The 21,129-nt window shown below is 44.0% G+C and overlaps 1 protein-coding gene across 1 annotated transcript; it reads left to right on the plus strand.

Annotated features, from left to right (window-relative positions):
- Positions 1–18,659: 18,659 nt before the first annotated feature.
- CHST1 (carbohydrate sulfotransferase 1) lies at positions 18,660–20,605 on the plus strand (the record flags this gene model as incomplete). Its single annotated transcript, XM_083751987.1, has 1 exon — positions 18,660–20,605. The coding sequence occupies one exon, from the start codon at positions 18,660–18,662 to the stop codon at positions 19,923–19,925; it is 1,266 nt and encodes a 421-aa protein (XP_083608113.1). The 3' UTR covers positions 19,926–20,605.
- Between the last annotated feature and the right edge of the window lie 524 nt (positions 20,606–21,129).

Raw genomic sequence — 21,129 nt, forward strand, 5'->3', positions numbered from 1 at the left:
CTGCAGGCAAACGCCGGCTCCCTCGACCTGTAAAGGGAGATGAGCACTGCAACCCCAGAGTCATCTGCGACTGGACTTAACCATCAGGGGTCCTTTACCTTTACCTTTTATCTGGTATATCTCTCCCTATCTCCTCCCTACTGCCGCAGGCCGATTCCTCTTTCCTGAATTCCTCCTAAGGGACTTTTGTCATCCTCTAAATAATTCCTTCCACTATTAACCCAGTACCTCTTTTACTTGGGTTGAGAAACTTGTGCTAACTAAAATAAAAATTATTAAAAACGAATCTTCTGTCTAATTTTAAGGAAGAGGAACATGATATTTAATTGCATATACATTCTGTTCTCCAAAATCATTAGTCTGTTATTGTTGCTATTATTATGACTACAGAACCATAATTCGCACAGTGAAACGAGGTGATACATACACCTTGGTAACAAAGTTTCCCACAAACAAGATAGAAAGACAATTTCTTCAAGGACAGAGGGTGGGCATAATAAAGAGATTGAAGGAGTGCACTGTAAAAACACAAAGGAAATGTTTTTAACAGTGGGCCAGAGTGAGTACAGGTGACCTTCAAACTTTAAGTTTTATTCAGCAGAGTTGATCTGTACACTGCTTACTTCATCTGTACACTGCTTTAAGTTGCCTCTGGCGGGATTTGAACCTTTTAGTGCAGAATTGACTTGTGCTGGGCGTTGGGGTGGGGTGGGGAAGAACATGAACAATTCCTGTCAGGGTTGGAGTCAAGCTTTTAAATTTTGTTGGAGTTCTACCTATGTATAATGTCATGCTTTCCCACCACACACCCCTCCCTCTTGCCTTCAACTAGTATATAAAAGCAATTCTTCTCAGGGCATTATATCTCAAGGGGCAACCTTGATCTTAGTGAAAAGGCTCCTAATTCCATGAAACTGTTTACTCTGTTTGAAAAACTGTACTTACTTCTTGAGATGAATTTAGCTAGGGGAATTTGGTTGACTGATGTGCACACAGATTTTGCCACGTAGCATGATGTGGCGCGCAGAGATGAGTGTTCTGGGCTGTTTTAACACAGGATTTCTTAGTTTGACCCCCCAATTTTTATTTATTTGTTTATTTATTGGTCTGGCAACAGCACTCTCAGCCAACAATCCCAGCAAGCACTGTCCTGCCCCTATGGTTTCTCAGATATGCAAAGAATAAAAATGTGTTTGGAATCATAACTCTTGCCATCAAGCTTTGCTATCTACCCTGCCTGCAAGGCAGCAACATTTCATTTCAGGAAACAAAGTTATCATTCAGCCAGACAGTTAATGTAGGCAGCAAAGCCACAGTTTGCTCACTTCTGGCAGGATTTTGTGTGCGTGTCTCTCTCTTTGTGTGTGTATTTGCAAACCAACAACTTCATGTCTATCCTAGCTGCCTGGTTAGACAGAGAGAACTGCCAGGAGGCCCTGCTGATTTCCAGGATGCCTCTGTTCCAGTGATAACTAATGTGAAACTGGGGCTTTGCTGCTACATATATGGGAATGAAGTAGTTTGACCCTGAAAATCTAGCCTCTTGAGCCTCGACATGTGGGAGAGGGATACGGCAACTGAGTGATGAGAGGAAGGCACAATCTGTATCTTTTGGAGGCAATTTTCATTACCAATTCTTATGGAAATGCAGAGAAGAACAGTCCTAACTATACCTTCCTATGGATGACATAGGCCTGGATTCAGCTAAACAGTTACACTAGAGGGGGCCAGTGCCACATGTCCCACTAGCTCAATGGGACTCCCCCTCCATTGGCTCTAGAGGTTGGGAGAAACTTAGAACAGCACATGGAAGGAGGAGAGGTGAGATTGTTATGTCTGGCAAGCTGAAATGCTGATGGAACTGTTGTGATATTAAGATGTTGAATTCCACCCATAGGTTCTTCACTTACCCATGTCACAGTTCTTTCCCCAAAAGGCAAAAGAGGATTGGGCTGAATTGTTATTGATAATAGCATGACACGAAATGGTCTGGTCCCCTCTCCTGACCTTGTACAGATGTCAACACAGTGATCTCATCCAGTGTTAGAAACTGAGATCTGAAAGCTAGGAGCTAAACAGACCTTAAACCTAGGTTATGGGTGCAACAACGGAATGTCCAGGTGCACTTTTTTATAACAAGAATACAAATCTGAAAATGAATGAACTGCAGCTACAAATATTATGTTCATTTTTCACATGGTCTAGTCTTTCCTCTGCCCACCCCCCTAATATTCTTAAGAGGGTCTCTTATCCAATCTTAAGAGAGTAGCTGTAAGTGGGGAGGCAGAAAAAGGTCCTCCTTTCCTTCCATTCTGCAGTTTTAATCTGAAATCTTAGGTGCAGTACTGTGCCCAGAGCTCAGAAACTGCTTGCACTAATGAAATTCCCTGTCGCAAAATGTGCCTAGGACAATGGGAGTTTCAAACACTGATCTCATCTGGTTCATTTCCCCCCATTTAACAGTTTTCCATCTGCAAAGATGCAGCTTATAGCTGACCCATGGTATAACGAGGATTGCATGTATGGGTTGCACATGGCTAATGAGTGGGACAGAGAAATTAATCAGTTTTCACCCCCTTGCCTCTGCTGCTGCTCTACTCAGAACCTGACAGCAGCTTCTGGAATAGATTCAGAGTTGTCGAAAAGTGAGCCTTCGTTGAAATAAAGCACTAAAGTTGGTTCCTCTAGTCTGCCTAGGGCAATGGCCTATCAAGATAGCAAGGGGACATGTACAGAAGAGGCTCATACTATTCTAGATTCCTTTGTGTCTCGGCAGAGTGAGAATACTATTGCTTTAAAAATATGCTAACAAGGCTGGGAACGTTTTCTTCATAAACAGTTTCCTAGGCAAATGGATTAATATTCCACTTCATGATCACAATCCAAGTTTAAATCTATTCAAATTAGTTGGCTTTTGTGGTTTTGTTCTCTCTCTTGCAGATGTGTGTGTGCACACAAGCATTTGTGGCAGTGTGGAAATTGGCCCTACATGTTAGGTGAGAAAGGCTGTTTTAATTGGCCCCTCTCTCATTGTTCTGGCACTTTAATGCTTACCACAGATGTGTGGGTGCGGCTTGTGTCGCATGTGCTGTTGTACTGCGCCTCATGTTTCCTGGGGAGACCCTTATCTCAGATTAAAGCCTGCCAGTTCCTCAGCTTTGTAGGCAATCAAAGTTAAGAGGCAAAGGCATGGTCCAGCAGTGCAGCGGATAAAATACTGGATGTCAAAGGCCCTGAGTTAGGATTTAAGTCTTGCTTCATCACTGGGATTATTGGGGTAGCCTCATAAGTCTTTTAACTTTCAGATCCAGTTCCCCGTTGGCTAAATGGGCATGAAACTGACTTGTCTCACACAGATTGTTGAGAAGCTGAGTGAGATAGTAAAGGAAATATGGCTACCTGCCCTACACCACCAAACTTGAGTGGCCAATAAAGTTATAATAACAATGCTCAACCCTGTAAAAAAAAGCAAAAAAAAAAAGCAATGGGCTTCACAGCAGAAGTTGCTGGAGTTAATAAATTGTTCCTCCCTTGCTGAAAGGTGCTTGGCGTGCTTCTGGAATAAGACTTTGTGCAGAGTAGAAGTAAATTTAAGTTTATCCTTTTTTTTTTTTAAAAAAAATCCCTTTTACCAATGCTCTGGATTAAATGCACAACTGGAAGGAATTTGGAAATACACTGTATTTTTATTTGTCTGAAAGGCATGTACTGTAGCGAGAAATGTTCCTGTAATTAGACATTTGGTATAAACAGGAGTGTTTCTTACTGAAGGGGAGGTTGTGGTGAGTTGTGTACTGTATGTGCTTCAGATGCAGACTTAAGACTTGGATGTGGTGAGGCGTACATTCAGGTGATGTGTACATTCAAGTGTATTAAAGTTACTGGAGGCTTGGCTGAATGTGCCTATTAGAAACCTGGTGTGTACCTTCTGGTAAACACGCTGCAGTTATGACTCCCAAATGCTGCAGTAGCTCTTGACCTGTCAGGCGGAGGAATTTGAATCATGACTCTGGAGTGGGCTTGAGCCATGTGTACCCTTGTGTCCCTCTCTGTGTACATAACATTTGTGTGGAGCATGTGTGTCAGCTTGTCAGGAGCTTTTCTGCTCTCTTTCCTTCAGCATCTCCCAGAGCTTCTGCTATTGACAATCATGTTTAGAGCGAGGCCCAAAGTCCTGAGTCACTGTATTGTTTCCATGGAAACAGACTTGTTCATTATAATCTGTTTTAGGGATAGTGGAAAATACAGTACAGATGCTGCTAGGAGTTGGGCTGCTGCCAGAATCATACTGGCCAAAGAGATGTAGGATTTCATCAAGTTGGGTAAGGGGGGCTCATACTTTATCCACAACAGCAACTGCAGCAGGTTGTGTTTTGTGAAACCCTGCCTCGTGGTTCAGAGACTGATATGGCTGTGCGTGCATGTGAGAGAGAGATAGACAAGCTGCACAGCGGGCAGATACGCATCCTAATCGTGCCATTTCTGTACCTCACTTGTTGCTATGAAATCCTCCCATTCTCTTTCTCAGGATTGCTGTCAGCTAGGCAAGGATTCAAAGAAGGTACCAATGTGTACGGTTGTAACTATGATGCTGAAAAGGGGAGGGGAATAGTGAAACTAAGTGCCCAGCCAACATCAGGTGCTTCAGCGTCTGTTGGGAATAGTGTGTGTGTTGAGGGAAGAGAAGGGATTCCCAAGGGAGGGTTTCTACGCTCACTATGAAAAATAAAATATGAAACAAGGAAGAAGTCAGCATGAAGCTTCAGTGAAAAATCATGTCCTATTATACCTGTTTGTATTTTTTCTATCTGCCCTCAAGCCAGTGTTCACCATGCCTGGTGGGTTGAAATGCTTTTCCTCAGCAAGGCAACCAACCAGTGTTGGAGTAAAGGGTGGGGGGAAACCATATAAATCTGCTCAGAGAGCAAGCTTTAAGGCCAAAAAATTAACAAGAAATATGAGCTAATGAGAAGTGTGACATTAGTGAGAGACAAAGTAAGTCATCATTGCTGGAGCTTGAGGGGGATGTGGAAGGAGGGGTTGGCACACAAATTAACAGAAGCAAACAAACCTGTCGGCGATATGGTGTTTTCACATGACTTGGGTTTTGAAATTTTTGTGCCCCTGTAAGCGCCATGACATTAAGTGAAGATTTGATGTAAGGGCAGTGTCTGATTCATAGGGCAAGAGCACCCCACCTACTTGGAGCTGAGTCACCCACACCAATCAATGAGTCGGCTTGTGGCGTTTTTTCTTCCCATTCTGCTCAGTTTGAGACGGACAGAGCCCAACTCTGAAGGTGGCAGTGATGGAGCTGTTTTGCTCTTGCACTTTGTAAGCTAGTCGTGGCTATATGGGAAGCATGGATTTGGATACTGCACATGCCTTTATTTTGTTGCCCATACCTACTCTGGGCAGGTGTGGCTTGTAGTGCACATACATGGCATGTAGCAATCTACACATGGACTTTATTATTATGCTTCCCTCCAAGCAAGAAAGCAAAGTGGAGATGAAGAAGGTAACAACATGGTGTACGATTTCTCCATGGTCAGGGAAATCTTGGGTGCACTGGATTAATTACTCAATCTACTGGATTCTATCGTTTCAGGCACCAGCTTTCAAAGATGAGAAAAATGTGTTCTGAAAATCTAAAATGATGCATGCCTCACATTATTGGAAATCTTGCATTTCTTGGTCTAACTTTAGCTGTGCTGTGGAAATGAGGTGTTGCTTTGGCATGGTTAAAATTTGGCCAGATTATGTTGGTGCACAGTATAGCCGGTAACTGGCTATATGGAGAAATGCCTACGGAGTCTGGTGGCAATCACACCAACTTGATAACATGTGCAGCAAGCCCAGGAGAAATAGGGAGAGCAATTTTAAATGTACGTTGATAAGTCTAATAATAATTAGGTAGAAAGTAAGGAGGGATGAATATATTTCTCTAGGCTGCTCTGACAACCATCTCTCCCAGGAAATAGCTGAGACGCCCCCCCCCCATTAGCAGAGTTTGTGAAGTCCAATGGCAGACTCTAGTATCTGAGGCTAAAGTAACAGCACTGTTGGCACAGAGAGGCAAAAGGACTTGGCACAGCCCATCCCTGAGTGAAACAACATACTTAAACACTTTCTTTAAACATTCAGTGCAGGAATCTGGCAGTTGAGGGCTCTCCAAGCTTCCTTTGTGTCTGTAACTGAAAAACATGCAATTGTGAGGGAATAGGACATATTTATCCCTATGAAAAAGTGCAAGTGAACATTTCATTTGGCTGCAGCTGATTATTGCTCCTTGGCTGGGCTTCAGATGTACATTTGATTCTGTTTAATGTGATATTTCTGTTAGGTGGATCCACAGCAAGTTGAGCAGCCATACACAGCGAGTGCTTATTAATGGCTCTGTATCAGCCCGGAGGGGGCTCTCAAGTGGAGTACCACAAGACTCTGTCTAAAGCTCTGTGTTGTTCAGTCATTTTATAAATGACTTGGATGAGGCTATAGAAAGGGTGTTCATCAAATCTGTAGAAGACACAAAGCTGGGGGGATAGAAAATACCATAGAAGAGTCAACACCAGGATTCAAAATGATCTTGACAGGCTGGAACACTGGCCTGAAACCAACAAGATGAAACACAACAGAGATAAATGTAAAGTCCAGCATTTAGGTACAAAAATAATCCAAGGTACACATTCAGGATTGAAGAGATCTGACCCTGCAGCAGTGCATGTGAATAATACTTAAATAACTTAGTCAATCACAAGCTGATCATGAGCCATCAGTGTGATGCAGCTGCAAAAAATGTTAGTGCAATGTTCAATAAAAGAAACTGTGTGTCTAGTTTATAAGAAGTAATAGTTTTACTGTAGGTTGTATAAGACTGTCTCTGGAGTACTGTGCCCAGTTCTGGGTACCATATTTTAAGAAGGGCATCAACAAACAAGTGTGCCCAGAAGAGGTGAACAGGATAGTGAGGGGTCTGATGGAAGCCCAAGCCCTACTAGGAATGGGTGAAAGAGTTGGGCATGTTTGGCCCGGAGAAGTGAAGCATAGTGGGAAAATAATAGCAGCTTTCAAATATCTAGTCTTATGCAGAAGATGGAGCAGGCATGTTCCTGGTTGCTTCAGAAAGCAGGACTAGTACTAATGGGTGGAAATTGCAGAGAAGCAAATTTAGGTATGAGAATAATTTCAAGTAACAAGCATTAGAAGAAACTACCAAAAGGCAAGAGCTATTTGCCATTGGAACACACTGATATGGTAGGTGGTAGGGAAACCAATGTCCATACCATGGAAGGACATGTGGATCCAGAATTGGCCTCCACAGTCACTTACGGACTCACTGTTCATGGACCGTGTTCATGGAAGACACTCGACTACGAGTGATTGCCGAAGAAGAAGGAGGGCATCCTTCCCTGGAGGTATTTAAGCAGAGGCTGGATAGCTACCAGACTCGGAGGCTTGTAGCTGCATCCTGTGTTGCAGATCTTGCATTGAGCAGTGGGTTGGACTAGATTTCATTCAAGGTCCTTTGCAACTCCATTATTTTATGTCCCTGCTTAACACAGAGCTTTGGATGTGGATCAGCTTGTATTTTCCTAGGAATCAAGTGGCGTTATTTGAGGTCATGGCTGGCCTTGTCCTTACATGGATGGAGATGAGCATCTGCCACAGCTGAACTGAAGTGATCCTTAGCTCACTTTCCTACTGTTAACAGCAGGGGTAGCTAATCTTTTTCAGTCTGAGGGCTGCATTGCCCCACTGCATCCCCTCCGAAGAGCCACATGCCAGTCGTAGATGTCATCAGAAAGTGGTGTGGTCACCCCACAGACTCAGGTACACAAGCCGGCACACACACGCACACACACACACACACACACAAACACACACACACACTTAGACACATGCAGACAAGTGCCCTGTCCTAGAAACTTATGCTAAAGAGGGTGGTGCAGGGCAGGGGGATGACAAGTCTCCTTCATAGGTCATTCATGCATATTGTGCATCAGGAGATGGAACCCCCATCTGTCAAGGGACTCCCCAAAATGTGTGTGGGAGTGGCCAGAGCCCCCTTTCACAATAATCCTGCTGACTCTTTGTAGAGCTTCGTGCTCTACAAGCCTCACTGGCAGAGGTGGAGCAAAGGAGTGCACTCGGAGCTAACAGATATTTGGGCAATAGACCTACCCTTCCCTCATCACAGTGCTTCTGATTGCCCCATCCCTTTGGCTCCCCCCCCTTTAAACTCCAGTTATGTTAGTTTGCACCCAAAGCTGAGTGAGGTTATGGCTATGCTAACATATCATTGGCATTGCTGCACTGCAGCATTGCAAACTTTACAGCTTTGACAGTGTAAGAGACTCTAGGAACTAGGGTCAGATAGTCACAAATGCAAGTCTTGCCCTGCACAGGTTTCCTTTGGTGACTTCTTTCTAAGTGCATCTTACTCAAATCAGTGTGGCGTTCTTCTCACTAAACATTTAAGAGATTTAAAATCTCTCCTCGTTCATAAATAGCTTTCTATGATTTCCTACGGTTTCTGAGCTACCCATCTGGGCAGATACACATTATCACTGAGCAAAAAAACTATTTGCAATGGCGGTGCAGTCTTATAAAAACTTAATTGCAAACATGACAATGCATTAATTTCCTTTGAAGGTATAACACGATTTTCATTGATGTAGGATGGAAACCTCCCATAGCTGTCAAGAATACTATTATAAAGTTTATGAGAATCCTCCAGTGCTTCAGTGTCAGTGAAAAATAAATGCAGATTTCTGAGAGAGAAGGTCCTTGTATTGCCACAGTCCCTCTTCTAACATGGAATCAGGTGAATCTTTATCATCCATGGTTTGCTTCTTGCTGTTAGCACCATTTAATATAACTTGTATTGTGGAATTTCTGTTTTTATTTGAACAAATGTTTGTTCTCTCACCAGTAAGTTCATAACTAGGTTTGAAACAATAGAAGTGGTGTTGTGATCTAGAAATGAAGTCCATCAAATAATGTGTTGCAGACAGTGGGAAATCAAACATGAAATAAAATTGGGCTGGAAATTTTGTAGTGAGGTTAGAGGGTAAGAGGGATTTAAAGAACAAATTTGATATTGGACTCTACTTCAACAGCAAACTGACCTTCTCTCCCCTTCCTGTTAGATTCATGCCTATATCAACATAGGTTGGAAAGTTCCAAACCTTTTTGATGACGGCTAGTCAGAAGATAGCCACCAGAGGGCACGAGACAGTGCTTTAGCAAATATACACATGGAAAGCTGGGGTTGACTGGAAGCCACTGTACTTAGGAGAGGTGACATATTGATTGTTTTATTGTTCTATTTTACACCCCCCCCAACATGGCAAAGAGCAAGAGAACTAAAGCTAGTTTATCTCCTTCCATCTCTTGCATACACCAGAAACCTCCTGGATCAATATTATTTAACTAAGAAGTGCTAGGCTAAATATGCTGTGGGGCTGGGACTTGAGACCCAGCTGTAAAAGAGGATTTCTGAGTAGAGTACAATACCATGCATCTCAGAATTAACCAGGAGCTGTCATCTCAGAATTAACCAGGAGCTGTCATCCATCCATGTCTGCCTAGAGAAGTATGTGAATACTATAAGTGAATGTTGATTGTTTTCTCCCAATGTGGGACTGCTGACTTCTAGGGGAACAGAGAGAAAGAAGACGTTGATAAATAGCAGTTGCACTTTCTTCCCGCTTTAGCACCACACAGAAGTAGTATGAGACCGGCAGCAATGCAGGATAACTGAAGAGTTCTGATGGACAAAGCCTTACATGGTTTGGGACAAGGGTATCTGATGGACCACCTTCTCCCATATCAGCCTGCTTACTTATTGGGGAAATACATGGAGAACTTCCTGTCAATTCCAAACCATGTTTGGGACAAATGGGAGACCCATCTTGGTTGTTGGACCCTGTCGGTGGAGGGTTGCTGTCCTATCGCCAGTGCTGAAGAGAGAATCAACTACCAGTCCAGTCAGCTTCTGCATGTGGAACAGTGGGGCCCCATCATGACCTCCCAGGCGTCAAAACTTTTTGGGCAAGTCTTAATTATATATAAGGCTTCTGGTCTTGTTTTGCTTTTAATTATTCAGCCTTTTATCGTGCTTCACTTCTACATTAAACTGTTTTATTGCTGGTTTGTTTCTTCATCGTTGTATAATATATGGCGTAAGCCACATTGAACTATACAGGAAAGGCGAGTTTCAATATCTTAAATAAATAATTCAGTGAACTGAGGAGTTGGCAACTGTCTGTCTTGGGAGAAAATGAAGGAGTGCGCCTTTGCTGGCAAAGTCAAACTGATGGAAGGTTACAGCGCATGCTGTGGCTGTAGAGATACAAGAGAGACATGTTTTGTTACAGTTGGGGCAGATGAAGGCATCCGGTTGTTCTGATGCAGAATGGCGTTTCTTCTGTCTGTGCTCCTCCCAGAGAGCATTACTCCCCTGGTCCCTGCCATGGATGCATGACCTGAGTGGGCTATAGTCTAGTGGTAGAACTGTGGCTTCGTATGAAGAGGTTTCAGGTTCAATCTCTGGCATCTCCAGTTAAAGGGATATTGAGTTGCAGGTGAAAGCAGAGGTCTGTGCCCTGGAAAGCTGCTGCCAGTCTGATTTGACAACAGTGGTTAAGATGCACAAGTCTGACCTGGTATAAAACAGCTTATTATATATCTAGTTGGGCGCAAAAGTGGGTGGTGAAATGAAATGGGCCCTAGAAGTCGACTCTTTCAGGGAGTTAAGATTTGTGAAGGAAAGACGTGTGAAATGTTGATGCTAATTAGGTGGCATAACTTTGAACAGTGATGAAAGATTTTTAGTGAGCAGTTGCAGAAGCATTCCCAGCATTTCTGCCTCCTGGGCATATCTCAGATTAAGAGGTCTGTTCATATTTGTCAAATCCCCAACTTTCTAATTCATATTTTCTGAACATGCTTGTATACAGATAATTATAGCATCCAAATACAGCAAGTGTTTGTAACCAAACTGAGCCTTTATACTACCCAGGAGCGGAATCCAAAAATTATGGTGATTCAACCTGCATGCCTCTTGCACTACAGAATTTATATCTCTTTTGGGGAGCAATTGTGAAATAAGATTCTGCTTCCCCACATGCAAGGACACTAAGCAGCAACATTTACTTGAAGATAAGTGCACAAAGCATTGCAGAACAGTGTCTACCTGACATGAAATATAAATATCCATGCTATTTGATAACTAGCTTAAACATAAATTGAACAATAACAAATACATGACCCATTGCATTATATTTAGAATGCTTGATCTTAAGCATAAAAAGTTAACTGCTGTTTTGTGTGTTCTCATTAAAAAGCAGGCTTTATGGTCTGTCGGAGGATAATGAGATCATTTTTAAACAATCGTAAGTACAGACTTGAATATGCTTGCCTTGCATTCATATACCCATTTAAACCAGGTTGTTTTAAAGAGGCACTTAGATTCGGGAATGAAATATGATTGAAATAAAGAAACCGGATTATAAAAAAATTGAAACATTGCCTTTTTACTTAGTCTGTTGTTCCAGTTTAACCTCTGCAGAAATGTAGATATTCAGGGCAAAGGCTGTTTGTGTGATCTGTGCATTCTTAATTTTAGGTTTGGGAGTTAATAAGGCGACTGGTTGCACACATAGCTTTGAGGTATAGCTTCTGCTGATATGAAGCTTAGCCTTTGGTGCCCAGATTTGCCCAGTAGTTGGCCAGCCAAGGTTGGGTTGTTCTGGGTTAAACTTGCCATCCTGCTTTGTAGCAGCAACATCTGCTTCTTGTCTTGCAGCATCTTATTTATACATTCCTCTAGGAGAAAAATGTCTGATGCTCTAACAGACTTATTGGAGCTGGGATTAAATCCTGATAAATAAAAACACTGGTGGTTGAGGCTAGCCTCTAGGCCCACAAAAGCAGCCCTGCCCTGTCCTGCCCTTATATAACTGGCACAGATGAGAGTGACAGCCTCTTTTCCCTTCCCTGCCTTGCCCCCACAACCCCTCCCCAGGAATGCCACAGTCTGCCAACAGCAGCGTCCTCTCTGGGGAGAAATCACCAGGAACTTTGTGCTTTTCTAGCCCCGTCAGGAATTTTAATATGCTAAAGCCACAGGAGCTTTGAGGTTGAACAGGCCCTGCATACTAACACACCCGTAGCCAATCCAGCTTCCTGAAGCTTGCACTGTGTGCAAAGATGTTGTCAACTCCAGAAATCCCCTTGCTGTGTTGTCTGTCAGCTGCTGTTCTTGCTCTCCCATCAGGAGTGGGTGGTGTTGAGCGTTAATGGGCAGCAAGGGGTGAAGGGGAGCCTGTTGAGGAGACATGAAATTTGTGCATGCATGAATTACAGCAAAATGTTTGGATGTTTAAATTAAGCAATGCTCAGAGCAGCTACTGTGGATCAAAGGCGGAACATGAGGTTTTGGGGAGCTGGTAGAGGGAGGCTTCTGCACAAAGAGCGAGAGCAAAAGTGGAAAACAATTGGCCAAGGACAACATTCTCAGGGACCTGGGCAAGGCAGTTTGAAAATATTTGGGTAAATTAATCTGGGATTTGCTGTCAGCATTTTGTGTTCCACAGTCCAGTCCTGTGAGCTTTAGCTGCTGCTATGTAAACAGACATTTCTCACTGCAGCATCCTTTGCTTGGGAAGTGGGGCACAGATGCCCCTCACATCACTAGTCGCTCAGTGTTTTCTCTTAGGGCTGCTTTGTGCATTATGCAGTGGCAAACCTGTTTACCTCCAATCACAGTTGATGGAGTTATGCAGCCAATCTTCCTGGCAGGTGTAGGTGCATAACACTTCTGTTTGAAAATGTGTTTATTGCATCCATACATTTAAAAACAAACAAACCTAGGGGCTGCACCTCTGCTTGCTTTGCTCACCTGCCATTCTCCCCAGATTAACCTTCTAGAATTCCCCCTTCCCACCCCATGCAACTACTCAGATTGTTGTTCACCTTCCCAACCTCATTTCTGAAGCCACTTCTCTCTTCTGTTGTACAGTCCATCACTGCATCCCTGTTTTGATCTTTACCCCCATGTCCATGTCTTCCCCTCCATTTGTGCAACCCCACTTACACACAAGCCACCCCCATGGTAACCTTCTGCGTCTTCTTCCTCCCATGCATTGCAACTACTAAGTACCCTTTCCACCTTCAGCCCATCTGTGAAGCCACCATACCCTCCCATTCTTCAATCCTTGTTTTTATCTTCACCTTCATCATCATTCCCACATCTCCCTTCTTTTTTGCAACCCCTTTTGCACCCCATTTTCCCCCTCCCCCTTCTTTTTCACAATTTTCCCTTGCACACAGATTTCCCCCATTTCCATTCCTTCTCTCACAGATGTTGGGGAGGGGGCATTACTATTTTGCAAAAGGCCTGCATGGCATGTGGTCCACCAGTACAAACACAGAAGATGGCCTATCATATGTCTGAGAACCTTCTTGTTGTTGTATGCCCAGACAGGTGTGTTGGGTGGTGCATCTCAAGTTATACAGTGGTACCTCAGGTTACATACGCTTCAGGTTACAGACTCCGCTAACCCAGAAATAGTGCTTCAGGTTGAGAACTTTGCTTCAGGATGAGAACAGAAATCGTGCTCCGGCGGCGCGGCAGCAGCAGGAGGCCCCATTAGCTAAAGTTGTGCTTCAGGTTCAGGTTAAGTACGGACCTCCAGAATGAATTAAGTACTTAACCTGAGGTAACACTGTACAGTACATGCTTGTTTTAATATAGGCTACAAGGTAGTTGGGAGGTTAAAGTAAAAACCATTGTAACCTTGAGCTCTTGAGCTAGGATGAGAAGAATCAAATCAGAAAAATAATATATTCAGGACAGAACCATTTAATTAAACATCTTGAGTACCTCTGCAGTTGTAAACTTAAAATGATATTTCTGCTCAAGTCCTAAAACACAAATGATGGTATACATTATAGAAAAGTTTTACTACATTTGACTCTCTGAGGTAATGAAGACTGATCCTAGGGCAGCCTTACTTTGGACAACTGTAATTCACAACTCTGAAAGAGATAAAGGCCAGGCAATGCTACTCTACCTTTCATAAGATTTATTTTTCTTCATATTAGAGGTTGATCCTCAAAGAAATAGGTTCACTTACAGTATTCCAATATGAGTAGTATTGGAACATCATTCCTCTTCACCTCCTTCATGACCATGTCATTGATACTAGTAGGATGCAGGGTCGGACTCTATGCCTGCAGAAATCAGAGAACAGATTCCCCACCCCATTTTCAACTGCATCTTGTTATGCTCTTTTTTTGTACTTAAGCACATATACCCAAGTAGAAGGTACAGGTAGCTTGCATGAAGTGTTACTTTTTTTGGTAAAATACATAGAAGCAAATACAGCTCTTTTCTCAGCTGCAGCTTCCAGGTATTTAGCGGAGAGAAAAACAGTGGTGCCATTCACAACCAGCCCAAGGTATGTGGATTTTGCATTTGGATGTCTTTAAAAGGTAAGGGACCCCTGACAGTTAAGTCCAGTCACGGATGACTCTGGGGTTGTGGTGCTCATCTCGCTTTATTGGCCGAGGGAGCCGGCGTTCGTCTGCAGACAGCTTCCGGGTCATGTGGCCAGCATGACTAAGCTGCTTCTGGAAAACCAGAGCAGTGCACAGAAACACCATTTACCTTCCCGCCGGAGTGGTACCTATTTATCCGCTTGCACTTTGATGTGCTTTCAAACTGCTAGGTTGGCAGGAGCAGGGACTGAGCAACGGGAGCTCACCCCGTCGCAGGGATTTGAACCGCCGATTTTTCCTGATCGGCAAGCACTAGGCTCCAGAGTACAAAAAAATAAATAAAAAAAATTGAAAAAATGCCCTGCAGCAAATTGTAACTTAAAACAGATTAGTTCTAAAGAGACGAGATGGGGCACTTTGAAGAGGGCAGCCCCTTGACCATGCCAGGCCATGGGTGGACTTGAAATGAGTCAGGATAATAAATGGAATATGGTGCTGGCTTGGAGTATGGAATATAGAAGTGAGGTGGGTGAAGCATACCTATGAAGCACTGCAGCTCCAGTCTTGCCCTGCAGATGATGAAACAAAAAACAGCATAAAAGTTTAGCTGCCCCTTCCTTTTGCCTGCGTGTCTGGCCACACAAAAAAGAGAGACCTCCTGCTGGTGCATTAGCTGAGTTCACAGATAATCATGAGAGGGAGGAATAGGTTCAGTTGCATTCCAGCTAGCTTCAGTTTACCTGCTCTACCAGCAAAGAGGAAAAAACAATATTCTGCATGTCTCAGGAAAGCAGGAGTCTGGACGGAGTCCGTCATAAGAAGCTGAAATCATAGTTTATGAAAGAAAGCATGGTTTGCAGAGCCACAGGGGAGCGGCAGGAGCTGCTGGCTGTAGCTGAGTGACTCCCCCTTCTCCATAGCTCCCTGTAACTATGAGGAAGAGTCTGTTATTGCTGATAAATTACTCTGCACTGTAGAGGAAATGAAGAGGAAGGTAGCAAAATGGGATGTGTAGGGGCCTGAATTATTAAGACATACAAGGCTTATATGGATAAGAGTGTTTCTATAATGCTAGCATATATAAATATATAATGGTGGCTCCAGGGTAGAACAGTTCCTCTAGGGTAGAACAAGGTACAACAGTGGCTTCAGGGTAGAACAGTATTCAGTTCTGGGAAGAGCCTCCTCTTAGTTGTGAGGGAGTAGTCTTCTGAGAAGAAAGTCACAACAAACTAGGGCTTCCTGGCAACTCCCAGACCGGACCTGCCTGTTTAGCAAGTAGTCTAGACTCCCTGGGTCCAAAATGATCACTTTTTTAGTGCCTTGCACTAGAAGCAACAAGCAAGGCAGTGCCACACAGCTGAGCTCCCAAAACTGACCTCCCAACTGCAGCATCACTGCCATTTTCTGGGGTGTGTGTGTGTGCAGGGGAGCCATGAACCTGGGTCAGTGCAGGTGCATCAATGTGAGTGCCAGATGAACTCCATTGGTGCACCCAAGCTTACCACTCAATTCCATCCTGTCAAGCGGCAGCAACACCATGTCAGGAGACCATCTCTGTGTCAGTTCCTCACCTCAGCAACTGCTCGTGCCTTGCAGCAAAGTAACCTCCGACAGGTTCAGAAAACGGCCTCCGGGGAGGAAGTTGCTTCATTACCCAAAGGGCAGGGTTGCTGCTTTCCCAAGAATTAGGGTCCTTAGAGATCATGTTAGTATTCTGAAAATTGATAGACTGCAAGGCAAGGTATCCCAGAGGCACTCAAAGGTCTATTAATAGGATCCCAAAGAACGGCATCATTCAATTCATTTAATCTTGAAGTGACTCAAATCACTTGAGTGTGAGAAATTATTGATTGCAGAAGTTTTTTCCCCCATCCCGGAGTGATAATGGCAGCAACAATAATGGCTGATTATCCCAGATGGATGAATGGTATGTAAAATAATAATATAATTAATAATAAATAAAATAATTCAGCTGAACAGGATCAGAACAAACTTGGTTAGAAGTCCCTCCAGACTTTCATGTTCTAGAAGTGCTACACAAGTTGTTTAACTTAATTTTAGTTCTGATAACATCTGAGTAGGGCTAGAATCTTTCTCATATTTCATAAATAAACTTCTTTGGGCTTCATTGTTTTTCTGTGTTGGTTAGATGGCTAAGAAATTGCATTTGTTTTGGTAATCAGACCTTGGATAATTCCACACAACATACCACTAATTCCTTGAGAGGTTACAGCTTGCTGTTGGACTGAGTCCATGTATGTGTGGCCGTGACTGGGAAATCTGTGTGCACATTCATTATGTATCATATCGTCTGCACACCTGCCTCTTCTGATGCAGCCTTTGGTTGACACGTCATCCAAAGGTTTGTTTCTAGCAAATGAGAGGGTATAATCTCTTAAGATAAACTGCTTGCATACATCCCAGAACTAAAGATTTCTCCACCCCAGAAATGTCAGAGAAAGGAAAATCTGAACCTACTCTAAATTGCTATTCCTGGGGGTTCTGTGGTAAAACAGGCAGGCAGACAGACAACCTGACAAGTGCTAGTAGGATCATGAAGCAGTGACTTCTAGAATATTGCCTTTGGACGTCCAAAATTATCAGTGTTAGACTGATAGTGGAGTCCAGTGGGATATGTTCCTGTTTGTCTTTGTTCAATGTTTGTGTACCTCTTGATGCATTTATACACCAAATATTCCCCCTTTATGTCCTTTTCCGTTTGTTTCACTTGTGAGAACCATGTGGCTTCCTTCCATGCTTTGCCCTTGGATTAGGAGTTGAGAAGAAGCTCTTCCCCTTGGTGACATTGCTAGTGTAGTGGTGGAGAACCTCCACCCCACAAGCTGAATTTGACCCACCTGAGGCTACGTCACCCCCCTCCCCTTCTCATGTGCTTTTAGCTGGCTGGAATGTGTCCTTGAACTGTGATGTTGCCTCTTGCTTAGATGGAGCGCTCTCTCTCTCTCTCTCTCTCTCTCTCTCTCTCTCTCTCTCTCTGTGTGTGTGTGTGTGTGTGTTTGGACATCTCTGGCTTTTGTGTGGCTGGAATGTAGTCAACTGTACAAAGACACGTGTTCACAACTGTTGCTCCTCCCACTGCTGGCATCCTCACCCCTATTGCTGAAGGATCCTACTTGTTAACAGGGAGTGGAAATTTACGACAGATTCAAAGCTTCCTTTCACAAGCACCAGAATCAGCCCCTGTGGCTCCTGTTACTTGCACTCAGCAACCTCATTTACTCCATAGCCTCCCCTCTCCTTGTTTCGGTTCTATAGCATAGACAGCTTTTGAAATACCTGGTGGGCTTGTGCGTGCACATCTTACATTTCAAATTGCCATATTGAGGAAGGGCAGCCAAGCTCCAGTCACTATGGAAAATGAAGAAGCCTACATTGTTTCAAACCCTTGAAGTATAAAGTGGGAATTAACCCTGGAAAGTTGTGTATGGAATCAGTTAAAAACTCTGGAAGCAAATGAGAACAGAATGGATTTTTCAGTGATCACAAGGTAAGATGTCGGTATACCTGCATGATTTCCCTCTCCCTCTCTCCATAGTCCTATGCACTTTCTTTTTCTCTATGCATGTGTGTGTGTGTGTGTTGTGTTTCTGTTTAACCTTCAAAGAAGCTCAGAATTGTTGATACTGAGGTGATGAGGCTGGCACATCGTACCCTTAACTGTCTGAGGTAGGTCAATCTAAGAGATGCTGAACTGACCCTGGGGTCTCCGGTTTACTTTATTAGTGATTTACTTTATGGGTAACCTAGTGATTTGAACTTGGGTCTTTTAGGTCTAACTGGCTTCTGTCAATGAGGCACTTACTTTGCTCATCATGAAGTACTCCCCCCCCTTTCCTCACCTATCCTAAGCATAGGTAAAAGCAAAGCTAAACAAATGCAATTCCACAAAGCCCCAGACTTGACTGTTAGAACTGATTAGAAATAGATCAAGTTCATAATTTGCAGGTTTTGACATCCTTGCTTAATTTATTCTTAAGAGGTTGCAGGGTACCATGTTGTCCACCCACAAATTCAGATTTCACGGGCACATGAAGTTATCTGTGTGGGTCTCGTATTCAACTCGGCTGACTCTCTTGTGTTGCAGATACTAAAGTGACCTCTGTGAAGAATCTCCATGAAGGTGACCAGCCATGCAATGTTCCTGGAAGGCTGTCCTCCTACTTGCTTTGGCCTCCATCGCTATCCAGTACACAGCCATCCGCACCTTCACGACCAAGTCCTTCCACAGCTGCCCTGTGCCTCCCAACCCAATGAACTGTAGCCTGAACCAGGAGATTGAATCGGCCGACCGGCTGTGTGATGAAAACCCCACCCTCGCTTACAACACCTCCAAGAAGACACATGTTCTGATCTTGGCCACCACCAGAAGCGGATCCTCTTTCGTCGGGCAGCTCTTCAACCAGCACTTTGATGTCTTCTATTTGTTTGAGCCCCTTTACCACGTCCAGTACACCTTGATCCCGAAGCTGACGCAGATGAAGGGCTCCACGGACCGGCGGATCATGCTGGGTGCTGGCCGAGATTTGCTGAGAAGCCTCTACGACTGTGACCTTTACTTCCTGGAAAATTACATCAAGCCCCAGCCCGTGAACCACACGACGGACAGGCTCTTCCGGAGGGGGGCTAGCAAAGCTCTGTGCTCCCCACCAGTTTGTGAGACGCTGGCGGCATCCGCTGACATACCTCTGGAAGAAGGCGACTGTGTGAAGAAGTGTGGCACTTTGAACCTGACCCTGGCCACCGAATCATGTAAGGATCACGGGCATGTTGCTATCAAAACAGTGCGGGTGCCAGAGGTCAATGACCTCCGAGCCTTGGTGGAGGACCCCAGGCTCAATTTGAAAATCATACAATTGGTGAGGGACCCCAGGGGCATCCTGGCTTCCAGGAGTGAGACATTCCGAGACACTTACAGACTTTGGCGGATCTGGGATGGCACAGGAAGGAAGCCCTACAACTTGGACGTGACCCAGCTCACCACCGTCTGTGAGGACTTTTTGAACTCTGTTTCCACCGGGCTGAACCGGCCGCCTTGGCTCAAGGGGAAATACATGCTGGTGAGGTATGAAGACCTGGCCAGGAATCCCTTAAAAAAGACCGAGGAGATGTATGAATTCCTTGGCATTCCCATGGACAGCAACGTGGAACGATGGATACAGAACAACACAAGGGGTGATCGGTCCGCGGCGAAACACAAGTACGGGACTGTCCGGAACTCAGCGGCGACTGCGGAGAAGTGGCGGTTCCGCCTCTCATTCGAAATTGTGGCGTTCACGCAGAACGCGTGCCAGCAAGTGCTGGTACAACTGGGCTACAAACTGGTGTCCTCCGAGGAGGAATTGAAGAACCTCTCCATCAGCCTAGTGGAGGAGAGGGACTTCCTGCCCTTCTGGTAATGCAGACATTATTAGGGACTCGTGTTTTAATGCTGATACGAGCCATTTCTAACTATTGCCTTATTTTCCTTCTTCCCCTCCTACTCTCTGAAATTTGCACTAATTCTTTGAATGGAAGTCTCCAAAAGAGTTAACATGAAGAAGGTGCCCCCGCTCTCAGACCATAATATGGATTATGAGTATTGGGTCTCTTAAGAACAAGAGCTAAAAACACAAACTGCGGATGGGTAGCAATGTTTACAAATCACACACACGTAACAATGTATAAAAGGGAAAAAAAGTAACCCTCAGGCTTTCCACACCGAAGGGCACCTGAGGAATTATACTTTTGCACTGTTTACTTTTACAATGTAAGAGATAACTATAACTATATATATATAAATATATATATATATGTCTAATTTATGAATAGTGTTGTCATCTCCCACCTAACTCCTCCTGATTATGAGCAGGTTTTACTGTTAGCTGAATGTGGAAAGTCTCCTTGTTTTAAATCTTGTTTTGATATGTCTGAGTCATGTTATCAGGCTGGTCGCTGATCCATGGTTTGTTAAGTAACACCTATGACATTTATTTGTGCCAAAAAAAGAAAGGAAGGAAGTGGTTTGCTGAACATCAACAACAATACCTTAATGCTTTATCTCTGTGTTTTCTGCAAATAAAGAATACAATAAAATCAATTGTTCCTGGAGGGACAAATTCACCAGGCCAGGCTCAGTGAATTGTCAGACCATTTAACTCTCCTCAAGACAAGTGTAATGGTGGGGGTGGAAGGGGAAGGCTGTGTGTGACTATTAGACCTTTAAAGATCCAAAGATGGATAGCAGAGTACATCATAGGCAGACAGGCTGATTATCTGATTGTTAAGTCATGAGGTGGAGAAATAATGGCAGTTCCTTGATCCGTCTGCATTTTAACCTCCTGCCTTTTTAATGTGTAGTAAATTGGAACCAGTTACCTTGATATAACAAGAAGAAGAGGAGGAGTTTGGATTTGATATCCTGCTTTATCACTACCCGAAGGAGTCTCAAAGTGGCTAACATTCTCCTTTCCCTTCCTCCCCCACAACAAACACTCTGTGATGTGAGTGGGGCTGAGAGACTTCAAAGAAGTGTGACCGGACCAAGGTCACCCAGCAGCTGCATGTGGAGGAGCGGAGACGCGAACCCGGTTCCCCAGATTACGAGTCTATCGCTCTTAACCA

This window comes from Podarcis gaigeae (genome assembly GCF_964106915.1).
Source record: "Podarcis gaigeae genome assembly, chromosome: 1".
In the NCBI taxonomy this organism is placed as follows: domain Eukaryota; kingdom Metazoa; phylum Chordata; class Lepidosauria; order Squamata; family Lacertidae; genus Podarcis; species Podarcis gaigeae.